Raw genomic sequence first — 17,734 nt, forward strand, 5'->3', positions numbered from 1 at the left:
CAACTGATTCCCAGTTCTCATCTAGGGTAATGGGAATTGACTGGATAAGGTTTTAGATGAAAATGTATGAACTGAGGACTACTAGGTGTTGTCAGTGATTAGAAATGGACTAGAGCTGCAGCTTTTTAAACAACACAGTTAAACAGAAGTTTCAGTAAGCAGAGCTGAAAAACCCATATTTACTGTCCTCACAAATAATAAGCAGAAGACTTTTCTCCCTTATTCCAAATGTCGAATTGTACTTCCTTACTGTCAAAATCTCACTGTCAATGGTCGGAGTGCAAACAGAACACTACAAGCTATTTCTATTTCTCTGTCATGACTAATGGATTTTGCTCAGTTTTATTTTTCTCATGTATTTTTAAATATTTAATGTAAGTAGTCTTACATTAATGATCTCCTGACCATTAGTGGAAAATCAGGGCATCTTTCAAATAAAATAAATTAATTTGGGGTTAGCAAGCTGTTTATCACATTGTCTCACTGCTGTTCAGTGGACTGCACAGAAATAAGTTCCCCCAAGTTCAATAGAGCTTACTCCCAGGTAGTGGATATTGGATTGTAGCCTTGCTCTATATAGTCTGCTTAATGATAAGCGAACAGCTAATAATATAAGAATATTCTTATGACTGTAGAATTTTGCTTACTGCAAGCCCACTTTTTGAGAAGTTCGCATCATATTGAGTTAAAAAGCTTTTATAAAATCTCTCACTAAATATTTCATATCTCAGTTTAAGAAGAGTATTACTAATCATAAAATTCTCAGCAAACCTTTTATTACAGCAATTTATAGAGCTCACCAAACAAGCCAGCATCAGCTATGCACAGAAGAGAAAGAGTAGGGCTGGTTTTCATGACAAGCTAAGCCAAACATTGGGTTACTGGGACCGTAGAAGTGTGTGGACTCCCGGAGAGAAGTCCTTTTTGCTGTTACACCAGGCTAAGCTTAACTTACGTGTGAGACAACTAGGACTTGTGATGAAGTTATCTCCTCACTAACCACAAGCTATAACCAAGGTTTGTTCCTGTGCACAGCCCACCAACTAGAAGGTAATGGTTTTCGATATACAGAGGACTAACTAAGATAACAATATCTGCAATTCTGGAATAAAGGTTACAACAACAACAACAACAACAACAATTCATTATTTATACCCTGCCCATCTGGCTGGGTTTCCCCAGCCACTCTGGGCGGTTTTCCAACAAAACACTAAAATACAATAACCTATTAAACATTAAAAGCTTCTCTAAACAGGGCTGCCTTCAGATGTCTTCTAAAAGTTTGGTAGTTATTTTTCTCTTAGACATCTGGTGGGAGGGCGTTCCACAGGACGGGTGCCACTACCGAGAAGGCCCTCTACCTGGTTCCCTGTAGCTTTGCTTCTCACAGTGAGGGAACCGCTAGAAGGCCCTTGGCGCTGGACCTCAGTGTCCGGGCAGAACGATGGAGGTGGAGACGCTCCTTCAGGTATACTGGGCAGCTATTAAACATAACACCAACTTCAGAAGAAAGACCTCACAATTCAAAGCTTCAAACCTGATCTGTACTGATATCAAATGCGCTTCTCTGAGGAGCTGTATAAGAACATCTCAAAAGTGAGAACAGAAACTGTATTTTCCCAATAACCTACTGTAACTAAGACTAAATGTGCATAATCTGAAATACCACATATTCTTCCTCTGCTTACCTCCATTACTCAATTTTTCTCCCCTTCTTTTGTTTCTAAAATGTTAAGTCCCTTGGGGCAGGAGCCTCTCATTCTTTATAAAGTATCATGTGCATGGATAGAACAACAAAAACAATCTCCATAAGATTCTGGAGACTGCTGATTTTATAAGCTTTGGATCAGTATCATTAAAGTATCATTAAAAGGTTTTAGTTTATATTTAGCTGCTTTATAAATTAACAATATATTACTGTATATGTTCTAAAATAAAAGGTCTAGGACTGCTTTCAAAGACTTGGATTCCACTGCAAGAATGGAAGGTATTCGATACCTCCCACCATCTGCAGCCCTTTGCACACACCCCAACTAGCGCAGAAGGTTGGAGAACCCTCTAAAACAGTATTTCAGGAAGCTGCAAAAAGGGGGAGATTGGCTACACCCCACACATAAGCAGAAATGCCTGTCACATCCAGCAGGATCTTTGGATCTCAGCCAAAGATCTGAAAAAGCTACTTTTATCTTGAATGGATTTTATTACTAATTATCAACACATGCCTCTACACTGAAACAGATGAGGGATGCTACTTAGTTTTACTAATAATGAAACCTGTGCTAATAATCAAAATACGTTATGGGGTTTTAATCCGATGCTACAGCAACATATAGCAAGTAGATCTCTAGGTCCTGAGCTACACGGGACACGGGTGCCTCCTTTCCCCATCAGCACTAGACAACTGTTTAATCAAACTGAAACAGTTTAATGAGGTACAGAAGGAAAATTATGAACAATGGCACAAATTCCAGAGATGCTGGCATTTTTATTGAGCAAGAAAGCACTATTATAAATCCCTGGAAAATGTTTGTGGTGTAAATTAGAACTCTTAAAAGGCTTGATTATTCATGCCAAAGAAAAGCATTGCGGTTGGCTTGCACTGACCTCATGTATGCATTCCCCTTACTTTAGATTACTTTTGTTTTTCATGGTGAACAGGAGTTAAAAAAAGAAATGTGACTTCAGGTTTTTTTTTGTTAAAATCAGAATAGACCCTTGAAGACTGGGAGTGAGAGCACAGTTCTCCATTCTCCCCCAGTTGCTCCTCCAAATTCCTGCAGCCAAGTGGTTCAACAGTTTCTGAATGGCACACATAATGACATCATTGATTGAACTATAATAGAAAGGAAAGGGGGGTGGGGGGAAAAGATGTATTTGTGTTACAGACAAAAGATAAGTTCTGTTTCACAGCAGGGACAAATGAAGAACCAGATGACTGGACAGAGTGAGGTCGCCGAGTACCCCTTGCCATTGTTTTCGTTTTAAGCAACCCTTCCACTACTCCCTAAAGGTTTGTTAGGGACTCAAAATCCTTTTCAAATGGCACCGTGGAGAAAGGAAAGATCAGGAGCCCTGCTGACCCTTCACAACTCTCTCATCATTTATTTTTAAAATATCATGTATTGTAAGTGGGGGGAATGATATAAACATTAATAATAGTATAATCCTATACACTGAACAATGATATCACCAGGACTATTGGAAATAAATAGCTAAGAAGCAAGCACCATTCAAATCTCTTTGAAACCCAGAAGGATCCATCTTATATTTTTGCATTTTGGTCTCCCCCCCCCCCCCAAAAAAAGTTACTTTCTCCTAGATAGGCTTGATGGAGACACAGCTCTAATATGCTGAGAAATCACTCACAGGTATTTGGACCACACATCTGGAAAGAGTGCTATTTTGAGTGGCTGAAAAGGAAGGCGTTCAATGTTTGCAATATCTGGATTGAGTTAATTGCTAAGGTCTTTGAAAGCTTATCTATATACACTTGCTTTATTCCTGGTGGTATATGTTAAAGATGTCAAATGAAGTTATTCTAGAGTATACCAGCAAGAACAATACAGCTCCTGGAATCAAAGAGATCGCAAAGTCTAATGGATGAAAATTTAGTTACGAAAATCATTGGGAGTTCAAAATGAAAAACCTCCAACTGTTAACAATGGAAGAACATTCAAAACACTGTCAAATAAACGCACCCCTGCCTCCCTCGTTTTCTTAGATTCAACAGATGGACCCTTGCACAAACGCATGTGTGTGCAATGGTAGAGGCCTAGCTGGAAAGCTTAAAATGGCTCCATGAAAGACGGACTGAAGAAAAGGAAATATGAATTGGCCCTGCCCCGTAGTTTGACCAATTGCAGGGACGCGGGTGGTGCTGTGGGTTAAAGCCTCAGCACCTAGGGCTTGCCGATCAAGTGGTCGGCGGTTCGAATCCCCGCGGCGGGGTGCACTCCAGTTGTTCGGTCCCAGCGCCTGCCAACCTAGCAGTTCGAAAGCACTCTCGGGTGCAAGTAGATAAATAGGGACCGCTTACCGGCGGGAAGGTAAACGGCGTTTCCGTGTGCTGCGCTGGCTCGCCAGAGCAGCGATGTCACGCTGGCCACGTGACCCGGAAGTGTCTTCGGACAGCGCTGGCCCTCGGCCTCTTGAGTGAGATGGGCGCACAACCCTAGAGTCTGTCAAGACTGGCCTGTACGGGCAGGGGTACCTTTACCTTTACGTAGTTTGACCAATTGCAGCTAGGAGCTGGGTGGAGTCATAGATTTAAAAAAAAAAAAAAAGCAGACTCAGATACACTGACCTGCTTCCTTTTTGATTTGAAATGTTTGTTTTGGGCTTCTCAGCAGTACATAACGGCAATAAATGGGCAGGAGGAGTGCTGGCCTGCAATTGTGCCCATATAAGAGGTGCCAGAACTGTGCTCCGACACATTCCAGCTGAAAAAGGTCTGGTTACAAGGTTTAACAGAAAAACAATCTACAAAGATTTGGATAGTATATCAGACGTGAAACAGGATTTTAAACTGGTATATTTATTAAGGTTTCAAATAAAAAATAACTCTCCCCAGGTCTACGAGTGTCTGCCCTTTGTAATAAACAGAAATTCTGTACTAACAAATGAATTTATTTTCTTCTTGGGGGAAGGACAGCTGAGTATGGTGATAGACCCTTCTACCAGGCCACAATACCATTTTAGCCTAATGAGAAATCCTTATTTAAAGAGAAAGTTTCCAGCTCAGATACACCATGAGAAAAATGGTTTTCACAGTCAAATTTTGATTGAAACGGCAGTGAATGGTTCAAAGCTCAATCTGGTTAAGGCTTTCAAGAAAATGCTGAGGACTCTAGCATACTGCAGAAGAACTGAGAAGGGTAAAATGAACTAACGTATTGGGTGATAACTTGGGGAGGGGGGCAGAGACTATGTTCAAACCCAAGTTTCAGGTGCTTAAGAGTGTCTTGTGGCAGTTCAAGATTTCCCTAGATCCTGCAGTGTCTAGACTCTTATTTGATTATAGACACCAGGACAAAGGTTCTCCAAATAAGCTTATGAAGTTTAATGGTGAAGGAATGTCTTGATACAAACAAGGTGTTTCTCACCTAGATGCATAACTTAGTGAGTTGGAAGATTCGCTCAATTTCTATATAACCTGGAATCCCGTATCTTAATGAAGAATGGGGCACTGATGTAGGAGATGCCTGCTGGTAGGAATCCATGGGTCCTTTGGCAACAGCTTCACTACACTGGAGAATTACAAGTGTCTTAGTCACTTTGCTGGAATCAGTAGCACCATAGCCTGCAGGTCCTTAATCTTCCTAAGTACAGTGGTACCTCGGGTTAAGTACTTAATTCGCTTGGAGGTCCGTTCTTAACCTGAAACTGTTCTTAACCTGAAGCACCACTTTAGCTAATGGGGCCTCCCGCTGCTGCTGCGCCGCCAGAGCACGAGTTCTGTTCTCATCCTGAAGCAAAGTTCTTAATCCGAGGTACTATTTCTGGGTTAGTGGAGTCTGTAACCTGAAGCTTATGTAACCTGAAGCGTATGTAACCCGAGGTACCACTGTACTTGTGAAATGAGAGGTAGAATCTGTGAAGCATATAACACTTTCTGGACCAGTCTGCTGATAGGATGTCCACAACTGCAGATTCTCCCACATCAAGAAACTTGATGTGAATCTAGGCAGCTGATTTTGAGGAACCAGTGCAGAGTTTCATGATGGCTTTTCTGAGCAATCATTTGTGAAATACTAATTGGCCTAGAGACCACTTTGCAGTATCTAGCTTTGGCAGCCAAGCCAAAGATGTTCTGTCTTGATGAACTGAAGACATTTCTCTGTATAGAATTAACAGGGAGGTGGTTTCCTTAAGAAGGAGTTTTGAAAATGTGCTGATAGGCATTTGCTACTGCATTGTCTGTCTTGATGAATACCTAATGTCCTGGTAGAAGATGGAAGAAATGCCACAGTGCCAGCATGATTGTCCAAAGTTCTAGGGAACTGATGTTCAATTAAATTGTTTCTGGAGACCACAGGTCTTGGTGCTGTACACCTTTGCAGTGTGCACCTCAAATTTTCAGACTGGGATATGTTGTCAAGAGCACTTGGATGGACTCCTGAATAGGAATCTCCTGGCTCAGATGAGTCAATGATACCCAATGAGTGGTCTCCGGGTTGAGGTTGTTGGTTATTTGCAGTGGGTATCCTAGAAGAAATGTCTGAAATACATGCAGATAATCAATCCCAAAAATCTGGAGACTGTAGATGAGACTGAGGTCTCAACCATAACTTTGTTGTTAAAAAGCTTACGGTGACTTGGCTATCTGCAAGATAGAATCAAAGTGTTCTTCATTTTGTTGATGATGAAACTGTGTTCTTGCAGAGTATACATCATCCTGGCCATGTCTTGACAGCACTAGGATTTAGAGGATGATCAGGCTAGAAGATTGTCCAGATATGGCTAGATATTCATTCCTTTGGTTCTGTGCCAATAGGATCTTTATAAAGACTCTGGGAGTGGAGAGGAGATGAAAATGAAGAGTTTGGAAAATGCAATTGTTCTTCACTGTAGCTCAAGGATGAGAAACCTGTGGCACCCCAGATATTGTTGGACTTCCAACTCCCACCATCTCAAACCATTGTCCATGCTTGCTGGGGTTGTAGTTGAACAAACAGGGAGGGGCAGGTTCCCTATCCCTGCTGTAGGTGAAGCAAAGGAAACTATGATGCCCTGGTTTGACTGGGACATTTAATAAGCCTCTTCAGATGAATGGATATCAGATAATAATTGAGTCTGAGGCATGCTAGGATGAAGTGCAAGATCTCTACGCAAAATAAATTACTTTGGAAGGTGATGATTGACCATCTTTGGCTCCAAGATGAGGAGCGTGGTCCCTGGTGTGTTTTTTTTTTTTTTTTTTTTGAGATAGTAAAAAAAGGCTGAAAACATATCTTGGTATTTAGAGGAGGACCTGGTTTACCAATAGCTGATGGTGGCACTGAACTGCTCTCCCTGGGGATCTTGCAAAAAATCCACAAAATACCCTTTTCCCACTCTCCAGATCCCAACAGTCTGTCATGGACCCCTTCCAAATCTCATGGGATGAGACTCATACAGGATAATGAGCATAGGGTTGTGCTGGAAAATCAGTATTGGTCATACTTAGATTGCTGCTGCTAACTGGATGGGAATGACTGAGAGGTTGATTGGAACAGAAAGGTTTTTTGTAGGCACAAAACAGCTGAGGCTGTTTGTTCATTGTTTTCTCTCCCATTTATATGGGCTTGGATTTCTTCTTGGTATCTGCTACAACCACATTCAAAGCTTTCCTCAGAGACATGTACTGGAGAACACTGGTTGGTTTGGCATCAGCCACAGAATTATATAGCCAGATATGACTTCCAACTACATTGTTAGAAGACATGGCCCTACCTTCAAGCTGAAGGTTGCTCAGAAAAGCACCTGCCAGAAAAGCCAAGACAAGTGACCCTTTGCAGAGTAGTATCACTAGTGTTGTTGTCTGTTGTTCTCCAGAACTTCATTCACTCAAGTGAAGACTGTGCAACACATCACAGGACACAAAATCATGCTTATTATCAGAAAGTTGATTAAAACTGGTGACATTAGCGATGGTGTGATTTGGGTTTGGAATGCTTGACTAATTCATTAAATTACTATACACACAGGTCTTGCTATCCAAACATTTGCAGGAAATCGTTTCTTAGGCAAGCATTTGCATAATGCATTGATGATTTCCACTGATTCCTATAGGGACATTTTGAAAGTGTTCCAACCATGGAATTTATATATATGATTGGGGAGAATTTTAGGTTGGTTTTGCTATTATTTTTAATGTTTCTGTAAGTCGTTTTGAGTCACTTTTGTGTGGAAAAAAGTGACAACAATACTTCATTTCCCTACTTCAGTCATAAGAACCACTCAATACTGAAGTTATGTATATTTAGAACAACAAAGTCCCAGTGCCATAAAGATTACAATCAAAATTTCATCTAGGGTAGAGGGAAGACAGAAAGAGGGAAGGAAGGAAAGGAAGAGGTAAGAGTAACAGAGGCAATAAATTATCCACTTCAACATACTAGAGTGCAGAAATTTTATTAGAGAGCGGTAGGTATGAGTGCAATGCACAGACATCAATACTACCTGTTCCAGAACTAGCTTCAACCAAATGTAGGTGAATCACAGGGCCAGATCCAGCATTTCATTTAAAAAAGAGACACGGAGAATGTGGACCAGATACAAGGAATAACAGAAAAATAGGAACAAGGGAATGGGGGTCAGGGTGAAGGGTCAGCTTCTGACAGAAGTTGCAAAACATTTATTGGACATTTATCCAGCTTGACTATTTCTAACTGGTTTAATTTGCTTAGAGCTTTTAAGGGCTTTAACTCTGAATATGTAATCATTTTTATTGAAGCTAAGCTTGAGATTAGGAAAGGCTGTATTTGGGAAACCTGAGAGACAGTATCACTCTGGTTAACATATTTCTAGGAAATACAAAAACTGAGGCTGCAATTGTGAAATAATATATTTTATGAGAGTAAAGACCTGCCTGCTTTTCCAGCCATGCCTAATAGATTATTGAGTGAAATGGTTAGCCTATATATTGAGAGACAGAAGACACCCATCTATATTAGGACCTGCAAACTATACAACCTATGTGATCAGTGTAGCCTGGCACAAGCCACTGGACTCTTCTTATAAACAACCCAGAGTGTGGGGGAGGAGTGGCCTTGCTTTCAGCATCCCTGTGTTGAAATGTCCATGACTGCCAGCACTATTCTTCACCTTGTCACTTCCCATTATTCTAAAATCAACAGGCCTACATTCATGACTACTCAACTTGGAGCACAGTGACATCATTTCAAGGCGGCAGGGAGGGGGGAGCATATCAAGGGCAACCCACTACACTGGATATACATATACTGTAGATGCTTTACTTTAGAACAGATTCATACTTTACATTTGGAAGTCAGGTTCATATATGGCATATATGCAAGGCAATCTAGAAATACTAATAAAAATGCCATTTCAGTGAGAATGACAACATCCGCTTATACATGTTTACTCAGAAGTAAGGCCCGATGTGTTTACTAGGGCTTATTACCTAGTGAGTTAGAACTGGAGGCTCAGAAGCAATTCTGAATACAGCATTAGCTTTGAACCAGTATGCCTCATATTATGATTCTTCCCAGTGGAATGTCTCCAAAGAGACAAAATGCAAACACAAATTCTAGATACAATCTCTTTCATATATGAATTAGGTTCTAATATAAAGCCTCTTGAATGGAGACCTTATGCAGCGTCTCACTGCCCTTGGATTTGTAAAAGAAAATCTACACACATTGGCAAGCTGAGGGCCAAGCTAAATGTACCAAAATTCATACTTTTTAAAAATGGTGCCTGAATAGCCATTTTTATTTTGAAGAATAAGGAACTGTGGGGTTGCAGTCCTGAACATGCTCATAATCTGGACTGAGTACCTGGACCAGTTTCTTGCTGGAAATCACCCCCTCCTTGGCTGCTATTTGTCCCCAAAGGTGCAGTAAACTACATTCTGGGGCAAAAGGCAGCTGAAGTGGGAGGTGGTTTCCTGCAGTAAATTGGCACTGAATGCTCTAGTTATCGTAATATTGTGTAGCGGACAAATGACAGCTTCAAAGGAGAGCACATCAAGAAGGTAACAGACCAGAAATCTTTCAATCTTTGAACCTTTAGCCCCATCATGAAGGTGCCCCCTTTTCCTTTTTTTTTTTGTTTTAATTTACTGCCTTTCCCCTTTTTTCTCTTACTTATCCATTCCCTCTTCCTTTTAAAACACTGTTTTTCTCCTTCTCTCTCCCCCCACCCCCAAAGTTATAAACACCACCACCACAAAGGCGGAGGGGAAGAATGGTAGTGCTGCCACTTGTGTGACCCATTTTAGTCAGGGTTCAACCCATTTGTGTAACCTGAAAGCACAAGCTTATACATGTTTACTCAGAACCATGTTCCATTGTGAAGACAAGTGCATTAGACAGGGTGGCTAACCTGTGACCTTTTGGATGTTGTTAAACTCCAACTCCCATCAGCCCAAATCAGTAGGGTCAATGGTCAAGGAAGATGGGAACTGGTCCAGATTTGAAAACCAATAAATATTACATTTTTACAGAAACTGCACAGACAAAAGTGAAAAAGGAAATAAGAGTTTGAGTTGAAACCTGTAAAAAGGTATGGAATATTTCTCAGGATATATGGGAACAGGGGAACATTGTATGAGGAAACCATGTGCAGCTTGTAAACGTAAGGGGAAATGTAAGAGCAACAGAGAATGACTATGAAGTTGCTGGCAAAGCCTTCTAAGCTTGCCCTAACCATGTAACCACCTTGGACAGAGCCTGGTTTGCTCCCAAGAGAACCAAGATATCTCATCCTTTGGAAGTAATAAAGTGGCTGGATCCTGATGCTCTTATATTGTAACAAAAATCTTGTCTAACGTTCAGAAAGCTCCCAGACCACAAAATCAGTATGGTTCTATAGCAACATAGCTCCTTTTCAGGATAAATATTTCCTTTTCAGCTTGTTTGAGCTTAAGAAGCAAATGTTGCAATTAATTTTTCTGCTATCTTCTGCAGTAGTGTGTTACTAGATCAAGACCTGCTTTGAATGCTATAGGAGTACTCAGAACCATAGCATGGCTGAAGCTTAGCAGCCTGGAACTTGGATCAGTGTTTGGATAAGGTGCCATGTCCCATGTTAGCCATTTTCAGATTTCTAAGGGACGAGTGAGATAAAACGGTCTGGTTCCCACATAACACTAAGCCAAACCATGGTTTAGCACAAACAAAAAGGCTCATGGACAGGAAGCTGCAACTGCCTTAATCTCTTCTGAACACTCTGCTACTGCAATGTTAAGATGTGGCTTTGACTTAGCTCCTCATCTGAACCCAGGCTTGTGGTTTAGCTCTATCCAGATAAACTATGATCTGTAGTGAAGGTCTATCCAACGGCTTACCTCAGTGAAGCAGCAAAATGACTGGAAAAGGAGCCAAGTGGCTGCAATCTCCAACCCAGAACCCCACGTTTGCTTGTTTACACTAAACCAAAATTCGGCTTAGAGTTATGTGTGGACAAGATCAATTCATAATACAATAATAAATATTACTAACAATTTTGGAAAGAGTGCTGCTGCTGTGTTCTCTGCTTGAAGTATAGTACTTTGAGGTATTAATTGGTAGCATGGATTTCAGTTAACAGTTATAGAACCCTACATTAGGAGATTAGCTTAAATGGTCATCAGATCTTTTGCAGCACTCTGAACAAAAGCATGATCTCTTCCCCTGCTCTTGCTTCCTATTGGTTAATATTTTCCCATATGGGAACTGGTGGGATGTATTTGAAAATATTGCAAGGAAAAGAACAATCCAGGAAAAGAATCCTTCCTCAGCACACTGCTCTGAACTTTTTGAAAGTGTAAACAGTTAAGCCAACTGCTTTCTCATTATATATGCACAAAACTGCCACCATATTTGCCTTCCCAAAACCACATTATGAAAAATGAGCTTTGCTAAGCCCATTTTAGAAAACACAAACTGTTCCCTTCTGCTTCCATAACAAGCCTTCACTAAAAAGAATTAAGCTACATTAAGTTTGACCAAAATTCACTTTTAAACTTTTACTGGCTAACAATTACTTTGTCAATCTATGTGCTACTACTCATTTGCAATCAAACTACAACTTTCACCAATCTTATACACATGCAAAGTTTAAAAAAGCATTGCCCTTTCCCCATCACAAACAGGAAAAAGAACAAAGCAATCCATGTAGGATATTTTTTTAAATCCATGTAGGATACGTATTGTAATTTATTGACAAAAATGAATGGAGAAAGACTCAAATTTCTGAATGTTAACCATAAGCTCTGTCACATCAGAGGTGTAAAAATGCAATACACTTTGCAGCTGGTTTATTAAGTGGTATCATATGATTGTACAATAGGTCCAGTTATGACAAATTTGGGTATTACTGCATTTCTAAAGAGATTCCTACTTGTTTTTCAAGCACTATTAACTTTTTGGGTTTAAGCAGAGCTTAAGTTTCAAGTAGAGCACTGAGTCTTTTGTTTCTTTTCGACTTAAAACCCACATTTGCGAGTTGGGAGAAGCTGGTGCTAATGTGTCTGAGGTTTGATCCTTGCAATTTTTGCTCCGTTTGCAGTGTGACTTTGACGTGCTGGTACTTTACCTCCCTAGCTCAAACCTCTGACAGGCTGCAGGTTAATTAGCTACTTGTAAAACAGAACAAGACCCTTACATTAGCTAATGTGAAGCACAAATTATTTTAGTCATCTGTTCCGACTGGGAATGGCACCAAATAATGCAATGCAGAAAGGAACATTTATGCTAAGCCAAAGGCTCTCTGAAAGAGCCCCAAGCTTCTGTTTTGTGGTAATACTCTCTCTGCTGGATACCTACAACCTTGTTTCATGCATAAAAAGAAAAAGCAAGCCCTCTGAGAATGCGCTTTTGCGTTACGATGCAAGCAACCCGCTCAGCCTTCTGCAGCACTGAAGCCTGCAGCTATCAGCTCTCCCACTGGGAAGCCAGAGGTTCAGAGTGGTACAGGGAGCAGCTGCTACAGAGGGGAAATTTACAAGGGAAGGGAGCAGTTTAAGTGTAACTTGCAGAAATCAAGGGATAGCAGCCTCAGGTCAGAGGGTAAATTTTAAAAGGAGGCTTCCCTTGAGAGCATGGGGAGGGGGTGTGATTAGTTCTGGAGAGGAAAACGCTTTCTTGATTTATTTTAAAAATTAATTTGATGGCTCCGTGCTGACAGAAAAAACAAGCGAGCACCTGCCACATCTATTATACTAGACAGCAACAGTCACCACCTCTATTCTACTGTACTAGTAGGAGCTTTGTTATCTTTTAGGAAGAGATGTTTTTAACAGAATAGATTCTACAGTGGCAGTGGGTTCAAAGCTACAGATTAGATGGAGAGCCTCTTACTCAGATCTAGGTTTGCTCCCCTGATCCCAGCAGGCTTGAAATTGCCCTTGGCTATATTCCTCTTCCCCCACCTCTCTTGTTCAAAACCAATTTGAATGGGAAATGAAATGTGGCTCCAGAGACAATGGTTTACTGTAAAGTTTTTGCTGCAATGCGTGGTGTTAAAAATCTGCAAAGACCCATGCAACCAGGCTACTCTGTAATGAAAAGCTATAAAGAACACCCAGGTGGGAAACACAATACCAGTGGCTAATTGAAGCAAGCAACAATATTCCTCAATAGAATTCACGAGTGCTCTTCAGAGAGAGAGAGAGAAAACACTTCTAAGCCCCTGAACTCTACTTCCTAATAGAAGATCACAACAAATCTCAAGACAAATCATCATAATGTTATTGCTTGTCACTCTGCCTCATATATGCAAGGAAAACCAGAACTGGAGACAAAATGTTAGTGTTTAAAGAATACAGATGCGCAGAAACATAGATTTCCAGACCGAACTTAGCAATCAATTTCTGACCTTGGATATGCCATTCTCCTATTGGTATTTTCTCCACGTGTATAAAGAGGATCAATTCTCTGATGAAGCTAGCTTCATTTGTATTCTTTAAGAGCGTTCAAATTAATGTTTAGCACTTTTATTTTGTCAAGTACTGAACAGGGAATAGTTGTGGGAAGCTCTTTAGAGAGAGCGTACAATTCTTATGAATCGTCATCTAAACAATTCCGCTCAAAAGGAAACTTGGCCATAAATGCTGACAAAGCATATATTCTTCCTGAAAAATGTGCACTCCTGGTGACAGGGTTAATGATGTTTGAGCAGCCTCTCACCCTGACCTGCCCCTCCACATATTCCAGCTTTAATGCACTTGCATGATTTCACCCTTCCCCCAGAGCAGAGGGTGGGGAGGAAAATGGCCTCCACCTCCAGTTATTTTCTACATGGTTTAACCCCCTGGTGCCAGGTTTAGTGCCTTACTGCAGAACGGAATGCATTAAATGTGCAAATCCCACGAGGGATGGAATAGTTTATCTGGTAAGGGGTTAAGACAAAATGACAGCCTTCCTCATTCACGAGGCCTTTTCCAGAAGAATATCTCCAAGTCTGAAATAATCAATATACAGCATTCTCTCTCCCCTCCCCCCCATTCCCAAATCCTGTTTTCTTCTATGGTGGTACTGAACTGGAGAACTGTCAGCAGCTTTCAGGCCCACAGAGAGTAACAGCCCAGCCTAATATCAGTTTCCATATCTAGATACGCCCCCCCCCCTTTTCTTCATGTGTCTCATCTGTAACACAGAAAATTATTTGGGAAAGATTTTAGCAACATCACCTGTTCTAACAATTTCTGCTGAAGGATTTCTGGCCACCATTGAACTGATGCTAACTTTTTCCAGACATTAGGCTTCTTTTATTGGAAGCATAATGAACCCAAGTCAATATTGGGAATGCTGGGTCCTGAACTCGGTGGCAGATAGAACCCAGAACCACACAGAACTAGAGCTTAGTTCCCACTATGTGCTAAAGCTGCTTGGGGTGCACTGCAGGAGCTGGGAATCATATGACTGAATATTCCCAGATGCGGAAATTAAAATAAGTTAAATAAGCTTTCCACACAAAAAATTAGATAGTAGTGAGAAGGGTTCTAGCTTAGCCTTCTCCTTGTTGTATTAGCTTTCTGTCTGTAGAAACCCTCCAGCAATCTGAAGTGGTACAGTCCAGACGTTTGGGTGAAATCTAAATTGGAAAGCTTTCTGCAACACTGTGGGCAGCCTCATTCCTTAGCCAGGGTAGTGGGGCGGGGGACCAAGACACAAGTGAACATTTCAATTATTCTGTTCTAAAAGGACTGGTCCCAAGTAATATTACCCCAAAATTAGTAAGAAACCTATGCTAAAAAAAAAAGAAATTAGAAAGCCATATGTTCCTAATTCAGCAATAAAGCACTGCTGCATGATCTCTTAACACAAACCCTTTAATTCTATAAATTGGGCTTGGAGATAGTCTGATGATAGGGGAGATTAAGATCCTTGATCGACCAGGAAGTTTCATCAAAGCAAGTAAGATAAAACAAGAAGGATTACAGGATTAAGTGATATATATGCTGCAGTTTTTCAATTTTTCAAATATTTATTGCTCTAGTAGTGCTTGCCCTGGAACCTTACCTTTTTGGAGGCTGTGGAGACATTCAAGCCAAATCTCTGAGCCCTTTCCTTTAATTTGTCTATATTTACCTAGAAAAGTCACAGGAAACAGTTTAATATAATCTCCACTCATATTCTTAGATTAAGGAATCCTAAAGACAATATGCACTTATGCCAAGGAAAATGGAAGAGATCTGAAATTTAGTGTTTGTATTGATGGATTTGCTTAACCCTAATAAAAATCCTCTTTCTATACTGCAGCAACCCCTCTTACCAATTACGGAGGGAAGGAGAATAAGAAGATGGCATCCAGAAGTTCAGAATTTTACTGCAAACTGCTTCTAAGAAGGATTTGTGCTAGTGTTTTAGTAGAGGGATTTTAAAGAAGACTGATTCTTCTATTTTAAAATGTGTTGACAACAGTAAAAATGGAGCCATCACATCTGTTGTTGCCAAGTCAATTGTGTTTTGTGTATCTTCAATAAATCATGTTTAACGTATTGTGATTTTTTGGGGATCTGATTTGCATTTTGAACTCTATAGCAACATGTATATACCATTCAACTCTTAAAGATAAACACATGAAAGTATCAAAGAGAAAATATATATTTTCACCAAATTTCATCACCATCTCAGATTTGAGAAGATGTCATGTCTAATTACATTCAGAATTAAGAAGCACTTGGCATGAGCTGAATGTTTTAGCAGCTTGCGTTGTGTCCCGTCCCCCCCAGTGACATATTGGGGAGCAAGAAATTCTCTGTAAAATTGGGATCCGTCTCTTTCTCTTGGCAAAGTTCTCACTGGGAGGCAAGAAGGAATCTTGCTGGGCACTGCTTTGCAGATCAATTCTTTTAAAGTGCTACAGCAGCATTTTAAGGACATGACAGGCAGCAGTGTCATTCTCCTCTCTTAGCAAATTGCTATGGGGTGGAGTGGCAGCCCTGCAGATAAAGTTGCAAGTCTGTGGTTGCCAACTTTAAAGGAGGCCAATCTGCACCCCTGCTTGATTGCCCGTTTCAAAAATAACTGAAACAGGCTTTTCTTTTTTGGGTGTGGGTGTGATAAAACTATTTTTTTTAAAAAAGTTCTCTACATTCCATTTCAGTCCTAATTTGGCCAAGAAATTTACATTAGGGAAGTTTTGCCCAGTTCCCTTAAAGCTATTTCCAGCAACATAGCATCCTTTATGAGGAATATCTAATAGTTGCTAAATGAGCATATATTGCAAAGATTTATACTATGGGGAACCCTGGAATCTTTAGGTGGGAATCTGCTTCATCATATTGTCAAAGTACTTCCCAAGTAAGCAGCAGAACAGAAGACTGAAACTTGCATTTGTTCTATTAGAACGATCCTCAAGAAGCACTGCCTAAATTAGCAGGGCAACTAGCCATTTGTTCTTAATACTATTATCAGTAGTGCACACAGTGCTTTGCAAAGTAACATAAGCAACACGTTCTAAAAGTGTAGCCGTGTTGTAGATTAATAAGTCAAAGGGAGTCAGGCTCCTATCTCAAAGAATTGACAATCTAAATTTTGACAATAGAAGAGACATGTCTTATCGGAGGATGAATATGAACAAATGCCCACACTTAGACATCATTTTGGCTGGAAGTGACAACTATAGGGTTAAGCCAAAAGCTTCACAGAGGAAAGAAGCTTGAAGGGGAGGGAAGGTAGTGGTGGAGAGGTGGCAGTGGGAAGGAGCAACTTCCAGGCATAGAGGTAAGGGAGAAAGTGAAGAGACACATGAAGGAAAATAAAGACTTTTCAAGAACTGACTGTTGTAAATGAAGGTCATAAGCAAAGATGTGCCAGCAGAAACACAAGATGAGGCAAATCTGTTACGTTTGATGGCAATGGCAAGGCATTGGTGCAGAATGGGGGGGAGGGAAGTGATTGAAGGGATTTGAGTAGATGTGTCATATAACTTAATAAAAAGAGAAGTGAAGAAATGAATTTGGGCAACAGCTTTTTAGATACAGTGAGATGTGACAAAGCAAGGTCAGATAGAACAAATTAGCAGTAGTTAATGGAGGAGGCAACCAGAGAATGAACCAGTTTTTCATCTGACGGACCAAAAAAGAATGGACAGATCTGTTGGATATGGACTTTGTGACAGAATGAATATGGGGAAGCCAAGGAGAAGGAAAAATTGGGGGGGGGGGGGGGAGAGAGACCAGCAAGGCTTCTTGCTTGGTTTACTACCTTTGAACTAGAACAATAGAATCTGAAGTTGTACGTGGGAGAAAACAAATTAATATACTTGATTTCCTAAGACGATAGAATTGCTTTTAGCAATGGAATAAAGAACACAATAGACATGCAATATGCATCTCATCTTCTACTCCATTAGGCATCAAAGAACCACAAAAAGTGGAAAAAGAAAGCAAAATATTTCAAAGAATTGGATCCAAATAAAAATTATATGCTTGTCTTGAGGCGCCCACTCACTAAAGAGCATAGTTTTCAGATACTGTTTTTGTCTGTCAATTTCCCCCTCCCCCCTGGGTGGATACACTAGCAAGTTTTAATGAATGAAGTACCATTGTAAAACCAAGCCAGCTTTAACTGTAAGCAAAGTA

General features: G+C 40.5%; 1 protein-coding gene and 1 long non-coding RNA gene across 3 annotated transcripts in view; one reads left to right on the forward strand and one right to left on the reverse strand.

Annotated features, from left to right (window-relative positions):
- The window catches only part of SARNP (SAP domain containing ribonucleoprotein), a 57,406-nt gene that overhangs the window by 15,238 nt on the left and 24,434 nt on the right, over positions 1 to 17,734 (reverse strand). Inside the window, exon 9 of one of the 2 annotated variants that reach the window (XM_083428073.1) lies at positions 15,168 to 15,236. The exons of the other annotated variant lie outside the window; for it this stretch is intronic. Coding sequence (XP_083284199.1) covers positions 15,168 to 15,236 — 69 coding nt within the window. The remainder of the gene's footprint in view (positions 1 to 15,167; positions 15,237 to 17,734) is intronic. 2 annotated transcript variants of the gene reach the window in all.
- LOC310671820 lies at positions 1,006 to 17,733 on the forward strand. The gene is made up of 3 exons (XR_014508227.1): positions 1,006 to 1,050; positions 10,169 to 10,227; positions 15,408 to 17,733. It is a non-coding gene; the product is annotated as an uncharacterized lncRNA (long non-coding RNA).

The sequence above is a fragment of the Podarcis tiliguerta genome (genome assembly GCF_965153285.1).
Source record: "Podarcis tiliguerta genome assembly, chromosome: 2".
NCBI classification, from domain to species: domain Eukaryota; kingdom Metazoa; phylum Chordata; class Lepidosauria; order Squamata; family Lacertidae; genus Podarcis; species Podarcis tiliguerta.